Consider the following 11,702-nt stretch of genomic DNA (forward strand, 5'->3'; position numbering starts at 1 on the left):
AGCAGTTCATCACCTCCCACATCTGATCTTTCGACCAAGTCATAGCGGGGAACCGGACGACACAAATCTCTGCTGGAGGACACCAAACGCACGCTCGACGTCTTTTCGGCAAGCTTCTTGTTTCTTGACAAACTCGCAAAGTTTGGGGGTGCTAGGGTTGGAGATAGTCTTCACAAATGTTGCCCACTTTGGATAGATACCGTCTGCAAGGTAGTATCCTTTGTTGTAGTGCCGACCATTGATCACATAGTCCACCGGGGGAGCATGACCCTCAACAAGCTTGGAAAAGACCGGGGGGCAGTTTAGGACGTTGATGTCATTGTTGGATCCAGGCATACCAAAGAAAGAGTGCCAAATCCAGAGATCATGGGTAGCCACTGCTTCAAGTATCACAGTGCAGCCTTTTTTGTGACCCTTGTAAATTCCCTGCCACGCAAACGGACAGTTCTTCCATTGCCAATGCATGCAGTCAATGCTTCCAAGCATCCCTGGAAAACCCCTAGCTTCATTGGTTGCAAGGATCCTCTGAGTGTCTTCGACAGTGGGTGATCTCAAGTAGTAGTCCCCGAACACTGCTATGACGGCCCTGCAGAACCGGTAGAAACATTCAAGGGTGGTGGACTCCGCCATCCGAAGATAGTCATCTGCAGTATCACCGGGAGCTCCATACGCCAGCATCCTCATAGCCACTGTGCACTTCTGCAGTGACGAAAATCCAACCAAACCAGTGCAATCCGCCTTGCATCTGAAGTAGGGATCAAAGTCTCGGATGGCATACACAATTTGCAGAAATAGCTTCTGCTCATCCTGAAAACGACTACGGAAAACACTCTCACCGTGCAATGGATTGTCGGCGAAGTAGTCGGCGTACAACATGCGGTAGCCCTCCATTCATTGTCTCGGCTTGCACTTCCGGCGACCTGGTGCCGACCCACCACGTCGACCAGTTGCCAGTCCGGCGTACATGCTTGCCAAGCAACCGAGGATCATCATGTGCTCGTCGTCTTGGGCGGCTGCTGCCATCTCTTCTTGCATAAGCTCGACGAACATCTGCTCCTCCTCTTCGTCCGAGTCCATGGCCGGCGAGGCAAATGGACGAACACCTGACGGGCGTGGTCGAGGCAACCCGAGCCGCGAGCGACGAGGAGCCGGCCAAAGTCGGAGAATAGGCCGGCGGAAGAGCAGCCAGATAGGCCGTCGTCGAAAGGCGGCGGAATCTGGGCAACAAGCCGGCGGGGTGATGCCGGCGGCGAGAGAGATACGAGGGGTGGGGGAGATTTTGAGCGACGTGGCGGTGGGGTTCGTGCGTCGAGTCACCGACAGATCGGGCCCTTCCCCGCTTTTCACTCGTCCGGAGTCCCCGAGCGCGCCCCGGGGGGCCGGGGATGGCGTGGGCTCGCCGGATGGATGAAGGGCCAAATCCGGACGAAAACGAGGAACCGGGGGCGCGACTGGGTCGAATTTCGCCGTCCGGATTGAAAAAACGTCGCTCGGGGGCCTCGTCGGGGGGACGAGTGGAGATGCTCTTATATCGACTATATGCACGATTTTATATCTTGTTTCGCAAAACAAAGATTTTTATATCTTATAAATGCTTTCTTTCTCCAATTTAGTAGCACATGATCAGTCACAGGATAATATCGAGTACATGCAGCTAGCTATAGCTGGCTAGTAGTACCCGTGCGTGCACAATAAAACTGCGCAGTAAGCACAAGTATTTTTCCTTGTGATTCAACCTATCAGCCAATAATACTCAGGCAAGTATATTTGCTTATTCATGATTTTTATATATTAAAAATAGTGTCTCCAGTCATCTTATTACTACTAGCACATGATCAGTCACAGGATAACATGGGAGTACCAACAAAGAAGCCTATAGCAATCTCAAATTTCATTGCCAAAAAAGAAAATCTCTACAGCTACACCTCAGGGCATGCAGTATATCACTCTGTTCTGTTGCAATGCCAGGACAGGAACCACTCCCAAAATTATAAGAAATGATCCCAGATGGAAAGACAACTCAGAGTGTGATCAATGACACATTGATCATACAAACAAAACCATTGCAAAACACAGGTTCATATAGGAGGTGGATTGGCATGTGGCTTTCTTAAAATGGCCACATCGGGGATTTACGTCTCATGTGCATGAGCTGGTACCGGTCTTGTTTGCGAACGGGGAAAAAAAGAGAGAGTGATAAGGGCAGCCAGCAACAATCAGCTGAAATCATTTCCCAGAATGAAAGCCTGCACCTCTGACCAGCTAGAAACTGTATGAAGAACTCCAGACCGCGCCTTGAAGACGGACGCCTCTTGCTTCCCGAGCTGCCTTTGCTTCTCTATCAAACCAGGGAGCAATGGAACAAAAGAAACACCAAACTGTTTGCCCACTCTTCGCAAGGTTGTGCTTGATCCAACAACAATACCAATATCTGCTTCCAACAAGCAAAGCAAATCTCCAACAGAGTCCCCAATATAAACAGACAATGATGGTGTTGTACTGTCCAGGTCACTTTTGATGCTCTTGAACTTCTCAACTTTGTCTAATGGAGACTCTATTTTTCTGTTGATTTTACCAGTTGAAACAGATCCCTCAAAGACAAACTCGTTGGAATGTAGGTTTAATCCATCCAGACAACCAACTGCATGAGAGCACAAAAAATAATCATAACAGTTCAGGCTCTTGGTCTCAATATAAAATGAGTTATTTGTAAGAAAACATTGTAGAATAAATATCATTAGAACACCAACAAATTCCCTACTATAACTATCAACCCACAGCAGATTCCAGACGCTACATTTTTGGAGTATCCGTTACTATATCAGTATTCTATACTTCATTAGGTTGCCTGATGAACGTCATATTTTGTCCTAAAGAAATAAAAACTAAAAAGATTAGTTGATCACAAGGTCATACTGATAACATAAAAATGTTGATACCCAAGTTTTGCCAAATATTGGTTGATCCTTATTCGGCCATCACATAAAGGTCAACCTAAAAACTAAAAAGACCAACAACAAAAAACTATGGTACTGAAAAAATAGTAGTCCCTCCGTCCCAAAATAAGCTTCTCAAGTTTGTCTTGGTACGGTTGTATCTAGACATGTTTTTAGTGTATAGATACATCCGTATCTAGAAAAAGTTGAGCAAGTTATTTCGGGAGAGCGTATAGTCATGGTAAACAGCGGCCCTAAAGCAATTCCTACTGCTGTCTAAAAGGTAAGTCCTCTTTTTGCAAGGGGCAACACAAAAGATAGTCAGTCACAAGGTCATACTGATAATATAAAAATGCAGTGAGGACGAAATAGAGAAATTGATTGTAAGCTTGCAGTTGTAAACCTGTAGTGACCATCATCATCAAGAAAAACAAAAATAAACTGGCCAAGGGTTTTCAACCTTACCTGACGAAAAAGCTGATCTGATAAGCTCTGCACACCAGCAATAGGAAAGAATATGGATATCTAAATTGAGGTTCTCCCTTGTCTCTCCAATTTTCTGAAAGAAATTTCGACAACCATCTTGCAGAATAAGCCGCTCCCCAGCTTTTCTGATGTCATCTAAGTTCATTCCACTCAGGACACCAGAATCAATAACCCTGGAGTTTGCTTGTCTCTCAAATTCTGATAGCACTTCCAAACCTTTGTAAAGTTGATCATAGTCTAGTGACTTCGCTGGAATCAAACAAAAAACACTCAATCATCAGCTGATTATTGCAAACATGGCTTATTCATTATTGGTAAAATCACAAAAAAGAAAAATTATTAAGACAGAGGAAGAATTATGCACACCTTCTTCTGGAGGAAGTAATCTTTCAATGCATTGCTCGTGCTCTTCAGTGTACTGATTAGATAGCATATTCCATGAATTTCTGAGGTCTGCCGATTTTGTACGGTTAACGAGATTATCGGAACCAGTCTGACTAGCCTTTTGGTGTGACAAAATTGCTATCTCCGCCAGAATGGCAGATGAATCAACAACAGTGCATGTCAAGTCAAAATCAGAAAAGATCACAAGCTTGTCTTTGGGATCACGATATCTTGTAAGTGGAGCTACAATAGGTTCGTCTAGGAGCTGAGCGGAAAAAAAGGCAACTTCCAGTCTCATAGCTTGTTGGTAGAGCTTCCCAAGAATCTCAAGCTCCTCGCCAGTTAACGAGACACTCAGCTTGTCAAGCAACTCTTCTATTCGAAGTGCATTACCCTGCAGTGAAGGGGAAAAAGAGAAACTATTTTTAGCTCATACACTAGTTTGATTAAAGCAGGCCAGTATATTACATGCAGAAGTAGGATCAATATATATATATAAATGGATACCCCTGTTCCACACCTCAAAATCAGTTGCCGCGTATGTATTGATCCATTTCTTGTATGGGTGATTTTCATCTTGTTTGAGGAGAAAGCCGAGTTCCTTGCCCAGATATGCATAGAGCCTCATGCACGGAGTCATGGCCCCAACAGTGTATGCAGCAATTTTTGTCTTCTCGAATGGTGTGACCATTTTATTAGAACCTTTCCCACCATCGACTTTTCCAGCTGCAGTTGCAAGTAAGAAATCAGTGTACTTGGTTGTTGCTGGGTTTGGAGGGATCTCTTTTGTAGGATCAACTCCCCACTCCTGCAAATGCCAAGGCAACTGAATGAGTAGTGAAAACAATAGGGATTAAAATTTAAAAAGATCCTTAGTTGGGAAGAAAATGTAGTTAATAGTTAGTATACAGCAGCGATTCTGGTCCTAAGGACTACTATATGCATAATTGCAGCAGGCAGCATGAAGTAAAATTGGGATTTATCTCTCTACCACAACGTAAAACAAAAACTAAATGCCGCATGATCTGCATTTTGTTTGTCAATGTAGGGTCTCAAACTGCATACTCCACCGAAATGTACGTGCTATGTACAGCTGATATAGTTGAAATCCTCATGTATGGCTTAACTAATCAAAGCCAATACCACGATATCAAAAGAACGCATGGTTGAAATGCAGGCACAGTTTTGTTACTACTGTGTAAATTACCAAAGAGAGTCTACAACATGTCTGCAATTGTGCTTGAAATCTGGCTACTATCATGAACAGATTGGTTCCTGTCAACGTTAGTACAAGTATGCATCAGACCGGTCAGGCCAGATCGGGTCGATCCATGGTACGGGTAAATCCAAATCAACGGCGAGGAAATCAATAATTGGGGTAAAATGGAGAATGGGTTTAGGTATGAGTAGGACCTGGAGTACGGAGGAGTGGAGGTTGAGCTCGCGGAGTACGGCCTGGCGAAGGGCGGTGATGTTGGCCTTGTCATCGTCGTCGTCGGCGCACTCCTCGGCCATCTCGTAGCTGAAATAAGACGGAACGTATCAGATCCAAGGACCGAGGTGATCGGAGGCGGGCGGGCGAGATCGAAGGCGAAGAAAGGGCTTACGCGCGCGCGAAGGCGTGGAGGAAGTGGGTGTCCTGCGCGAGGTAGTGGCGGAAGGAGTCGAGCGGGAGGGAGCCCGCGGCGAGGGCGACGAGGAAGGGCGTGTAGGCGGCGAAGGCGGCCTCCCGCGTGGCGGCGGCGATCCAGAAGCGGCGCGCGGCGGAGCCCTCGGCGACGGCGGCCGCGGAGGAGGAGGACGGCGACATCTGCTGCTTGTGGTGGTGGTGGTTGGTGGGGCTGGTGCGCGTGCTTGACCAAGAAGAGGCGGAGGACAAGGGGGAGAAGGAGGATTTGGTAGCTGGGTTTGGGCGGAGCCGGAGCGGGAGGCGGAGGCGGAGAAGATGGCGCATCCGCGGCCTCGTCCTCGCCGCCGATTGGAATTGGCCGCCGGCAGCGCGCGCGTGCGGTGTCCCTTCCGGTTGCTGTCCAACCCCAGCCCCAGCCCCAGCCCGCGGCGAAATTGTTGGAAAGAAGGGGCAAAAAAGAAAAGAAATCCAAGTCGATTTTGCTGCTGGAAGGAAGCTTCCTCGTATCCTTTTTCTTTTCTCTTTCTGCGAGGAGATAAATCTTCCAGGCAAATGTTTTCATCGAGTATCTTTTTCTACAGCCTCTTCTTCACTGTTAAATGGTACTAGCTGGGTTGGTACTCGTCAAATATGTTTGACATGGTGACATCATCAATCAAACATCAAAGGCACCAAAGTAATATTCAGCGGTGTTTGATTTCATCTGTTTGGGTCAGGGGCAAACCGGGCGGCTAGACTTATTTAGACCAATTGATCAACATATAAATAAAAATAACAAGAAAACTTAATAATAGTGCCAAATAAATTGCCACTGGCTGTTGTTAACAAAGTACAGTAACTCCCCAGCCCTAAACGCCGCTGCCGCCGCCGCCTTTAGCGCCGCCGGGGCAATGACCCTCGGGGCGTGGCGGCGGCGGGGGCCCTTCCTCGTCGACGCCTGGTGGACGGCGGCCGGATCCCCTTCCTCGACGCATGGCGGGCGCGCGGATGGGTTGGGCAGCGGCTGTGCGCCTGCGCCCCTTCTCCCGTCGGCTCTCCTCGGCCGGCGCGGTTGGGATGGGCGGCGGCGGCCGGCTGCGGCCTCCCTCCTCCCGTCGGCTCTCCGCAACACTCCGACAGGGGCTGGTGGTGGGCGGCGGCCAGGCTCATGGCCTGCGCCAATTTCCCCCCGCCTCTCGCCGGTGAGTGGAGGCGATCTCGGGCTTCACCCGCGACACGAGGTCGCCCGGGGCAGCAGCCTTGGGTAAGACGGTGGAGGTGGCCCTCTTCTTCGCCGGAGAGGGTTGGCCTGCGGTTGGTGGTGGTGGATCTATCGATCTATCACCGCGTTCCGGCGGCGAGATGGAGATGCTTGGAAGCCGGCGACGGAGTCGCCGGTGGAGGGTTGGAGTGGCCAGCCCGGGATGGTCGCCGACGTGGGGGTCCGACCTGAATAAAGGTGGTGGTCCTAGGGTCTCTCTTGCGTGAAGAGGAAGACCTACCGGAGGCCTGGACTCGTGATCTAGCCGGAGTGTTGAGTTCCGGAAGGCTCCACCGGCGAATGTAACAGTGCTTTTTGCCTGGAGTTTGCTGGATCGGTGGTATTCGGTCGTGCGCACCCATGCTTTTATTCCGACCGATTGGTTCTGGAGGGAGCGGCGCGAAGCTCTTTTTCTGTGTTGACATCAAGTGACTATGGATCCATAATGAATGTCAGAAGAAGAGAAGTTCATGAAGGCCGGAGGGGAGGACTAGCTAAGGGAGGTTCAAGTCTCCGCGTTGTTGAGGGACTTGCTTGGTGTTCCGGGCTTCACAGCAGCGGTATGAAAGTGGGGGCGACAACATAGGTGAAATTCAGAGTCCTACCTTTCAGGGTGAAAACCCAAGGTCTGGCCTTAACTGGTTGTGCCTGGCAATGACCTTGTTGGAGGCATTGTTTTGAGAGCGGGGACTATCTTCAGGGTGAAAACCTAAGATCGTTGATCGGGCGACGATGGTGTTCGCGCACTGTTCCCTTCTTGGAGGCGTCGTTTTTGGAGATTCTGTATTTCAGGTGTTGTCTTGGCGGTGGATGTATTGCTGTTGTTAGGCCCGAGATACTGTAGCGGGACTTTTGTTTCTTAGTTTTCTTTTCTTCTTTTTGGCCGTGTGCATCCGTAGTGCCATTAGGGTGGTGCGTTGTTGCAGAGGCTGGGTGTAATTGGTATCGTTTTGATATTAATATATTCCCTTTATCGGAAAAAAAAAATTGCCACTAACTAGGGAATCACATAGTTTACCTGTCATAGTACCGAATCAAAGCGCAAAAGAACACAAATTTCATATATAATAGACAAACTAAGATAGACACACGAGATCACGCATCCTAGCGGTTAATTTATCGATCATAAAACCTATATAACTATGACTCACTATGTGCAGCGATAATTTATGCTAAGAAAGACAAGTAACTATGTGATAGTAAGATATATAACTTAAAACGTGAAGGTTACCATAAAGTAGAGTGCAGAAATAAAGAGCTTAGGTATAGAAATAACAGAGACACGCGTAGACGGCGATGTATCCCGAAGTTCACACTCTTGCGACTTTGCAAGTGCTACGCTCCGTTGGAGCGGTGTGGAGGTACAAGGCTCACCAAACGTCACGAAGGCCTCACTGTATTCTCCCAGAGCCTTCTCACCAAAAAGGGAAGCCCTTGATCCACTATGTAACATTGAGGATGGTCGCCGAACCCGCAAAAATCTTTGGGGGGGGGTGCAATCTCCACAACTTAACTGGATGCTCCCAATAAAAGCCACAAAGTCACTTTCTTGGGGCAATCCCCACAACTTAATTGGAGACCCCAAGAACACCACTAAGCCACAAAGTCGTCTAAGGTTTCAAGAATCCAAGAGTAATAGGCTTCTCGCTTTCACTTTCACGAATCACCATCGAGAACTCAAATCGATGCAATTAATGCAATGGCAAGTTATTCCCTCCCAAATTACACAAAAGCTTATGGGGGAATAATAGAGGAAGAACAAAGAAAATCCACAAAGAACTCCAAGACCTAGATGTACTGTGTTCCCCTAACTTAGATAGGAAATGGAATGGTGGAAGTTCATATCTAGATCTCCTCTAACTTTCCCTCAAAAAGATTCAACAAGCATATGAGGAATAGAGAGGTAGGGTAAGCTTTGACGGTCAACAATGGAGGAGGGGGGTAAGGAAAAAGCCACCAACACAAGGGTGAAGAAGGGGCATTTTATAGCCCCCCCCCCCCCACACACACACACACACAACAAAATATGACCGTTGGGACTGCAGAGTAGAGTGTTGTAGTCAACGAAGAACTTTCCTCACAATGGTGACTCGAGGGTTTATATCAAATTCTCGGGGAATTGGCTAAGAGTTGTCTATTTTTTCTCTTTTTGTAGCAATCCTGCAAAGTAAAGTATTGCCTTGTGTCCCCGTCTCCACCATGTGGTTGTCAAACACAAGATTTCGTATTAGTAATTGTAAATAAAAGATGTAGTAAAAGTAAAGTAAACTAAATTAACAAAGTAAGCTAAGTAAATACAGTAAATAGATAGTTGTTTTTGGGTTTGGTGTGTGATTAAGTAAATTAAGTATTTTGTATTTTCGGATTAAAATATTGATGCAAGTAGAAAGTAAGATAAATAAAATGGAAAGATGTTTCTTATGATTAAAACTAGACTGGGGTTCATGGGTTCACTTGTCTACTCTCTTTTAAAGTTGTAGTGGATAATAATAATTCATCAATGAGATAGTGTTGGTGGAACTTCAATATGCGTTTGATAAGCATTCATATGGACATCACGACGATGCAACACATTTCTCTTACACTCCACAACAAAGGGAAACTCCAGGAAATCTTGTATTAAAAATTAACAGAGCATGGACATGAGTACTTTGACATGATGTTTGAATATCAAATATGCTACCTTGAACAAACAAGAATATCACTTTTATCACGTGATAAACATAGAACATGCATTCACTTTATCCCTAGTGAGGTAGCAAAGGAAAAGTAATAGATTTTACATTTGTTGACACTATTTAATCACTAAAACCATGATACTCCATCTAATACACACATCTTCTCACACATGTTCTTGCATACAAATTGGATCATAACAAGTACTTAAGAACATTGTACATAATATGCATCTATCAATACATCTTACACATAATAGATTTCAATCTCACATCACAATATCATAGAACAAAGATCCACCACATAGGAATTACATATATGACCATGATCATGTTGGGAAGCTCATATGGTACTAAGATTTATGAAGAACAAGAGAGAAATAGATCAAGCTACTGCCACAAACCCATAGTACAAAGGTGGACTACTCCCCCTCCATCATCGTGTTGATGTGGAAGACGTTGGAGAAGGTGGAGATCCCTTCGGCGGAATTTCCCCCTCCAATCTTCCCTGTTGTAGCCTATGTTTTCGTGTTTCGGTGTTTCTGTGGCGCTCTTCTTGAGGAAACCCTATGGGGTCATATATATAGGGTTTTTAGGTCAAACCAAGTCGGTTGGCGCAAGATTGAAGCAAATTGGATGATCGATGGCGAAACAAAGGGTGGTGGCGCCCCCCTTACTAGGCGCGCCACCATGCCTCGTTTGGGCCTCAAGCCCTTCCTCGTGAGGTCTAGGTGCTCCAGCTGCTTCTTGTGGTGAAATATTTACATCCCCGAAATCCTAGCTCAGTTTGACTCCATATAGATCCCTGAAAGTGGAAAATACGAAAAACTGGGTTTTCCTCTCTTCTGTGGAGTTATAACCCAAATAAAGGGGATCATTGGTAAATCAATATAAAACATGGAAATAGTATCATATATGTTACAAATATGTGGAAATATGTGCCAATGAAGTACAAAGTTCATGTATGCGTTGTACATGCATCAACATCCCCAAGCTTAACATATGCTCGTCCTCGCATAAAGGTGATAAAACTAACATGAACTTTGGAGTTTATTGCATTGCTTATATGTTATCATGCAAAGTCTTACAAGGTTTAGTCATTAAAGAATAAAATAAGTAAATAAACTATAAACTGATATCTCTTACATTCTACAAAACATGCATAATAATAAGTGGCATTGTAAGCAAATAAATGAGAAGTATTATGGACCATAAAGCATGCTTGGATAATCATACCGAAATCGTTGGAAGACTCTTTGTATTATCTTTTGATGATTTTGACTCTTTTGACTCTTTTGACTCTTGAATAACATAAAGTAAGTAGGGAATACATGTACTAGTCCTCCAACAAAATAACAAGGTAAAAAAGAGCATAAAAGTAAGGTTTTGAGCTATGTAATTTATGTCAACACTAATAGGATGGGGCTCCACATATCTCTTTGTTACTTTGTTTTATAGATAATCATGGTTCATGTTTTTGACCTCCTATAAGTAAGTGCCTCATGCTCTAGCACTTTGATAACCACATCTCGTACTATTTAACTTCAGATTATCATAGACCTTTCAACATATTGTTTTAATCGAGCATCGCAAAGGGGTACCTATGTGTCCCTTGTACAAAGAACCCAAGGAAGTTTTGCAACTTCAACTCTAAAGGCCCTCCATATCGGGAAAACGGGACAACATACGGTTGGGCATCCTCCCTAAAAAATATTCTTTCGTTTGCTTTTCTTTTATCCATTCCTACTATAAACTTGTTGCTTTGTTTTTTTTCCTTTTCTTATTTTCATAAATTCTATTGAGGATGCCCGTGTTGTAAACTTCTGCCATGATTATGCATGGGTTTCGTTGGCGGCCCAATGCTCTTCTCTAACACATATGCATACTCTAGTCCTTTGTGATAACCCCTTTTATTTCGCCTGCGATGGCTATCCAGTAACTAAAAACATGATGATCAACTCAAAGATAAGTGCAATGTTGAAAGGTGTTTCCCATGACAACATGGTTCCTACCTAGCTCAAACCCACAATTTTCATAGTGATGTTTTTCCTTCCATGTCTTACTTTCCTATGAGCTTGAATTTACACAAAAGGATATTTTGAAGAAACCAGAGGCATAACACACATATTATACTTGGAATAGCAAGTGCTATGTAGATAGGTATGATGATATTGGGGCTGAGTTGTTCATTTATCATCAAACAATGATACTTAATGTTAAACATCTATGTATACTAGTAAGAAGCAGCACTAAATAAGTGATACGTCCATTTTGCATCACTATTTTATATCATAATTTACTGTTATTCATTGATATATTTCATATTTAGAGATGATACTTATGTTATTTCA

General features: G+C 44.9%; 1 protein-coding gene across 1 annotated transcript; it reads right to left on the minus strand.

The window, feature by feature from the left end:
* Positions 1-1,739: 1,739 nt before the first annotated feature.
* Positions 1,740-5,841, minus strand: LOC127323908 (bifunctional TH2 protein, mitochondrial). Its single transcript, XM_051352010.2, has 6 exons — positions 5,414-5,841; positions 5,220-5,328; positions 4,327-4,614; positions 3,789-4,200; positions 3,402-3,671; positions 1,740-2,641 (listed from the first exon to the last, which is right to left on the minus strand). Exons 1-6 carry the CDS (start codon positions 5,758-5,760, stop codon positions 2,217-2,219), a joined length of 1,851 nt encoding a protein of 616 aa, XP_051207970.1. The 5' UTR covers positions 5,761-5,841; the 3' UTR covers positions 1,740-2,216.
* Between the last annotated feature and the right edge of the window lie 5,861 nt (positions 5,842-11,702).

Source organism: Lolium perenne, chromosome 7 (genome assembly GCF_019359855.2).
Source record: "Lolium perenne isolate Kyuss_39 chromosome 7, Kyuss_2.0, whole genome shotgun sequence".
Lineage (NCBI taxonomy): Eukaryota > Viridiplantae > Streptophyta > Magnoliopsida > Poales > Poaceae > Lolium > Lolium perenne.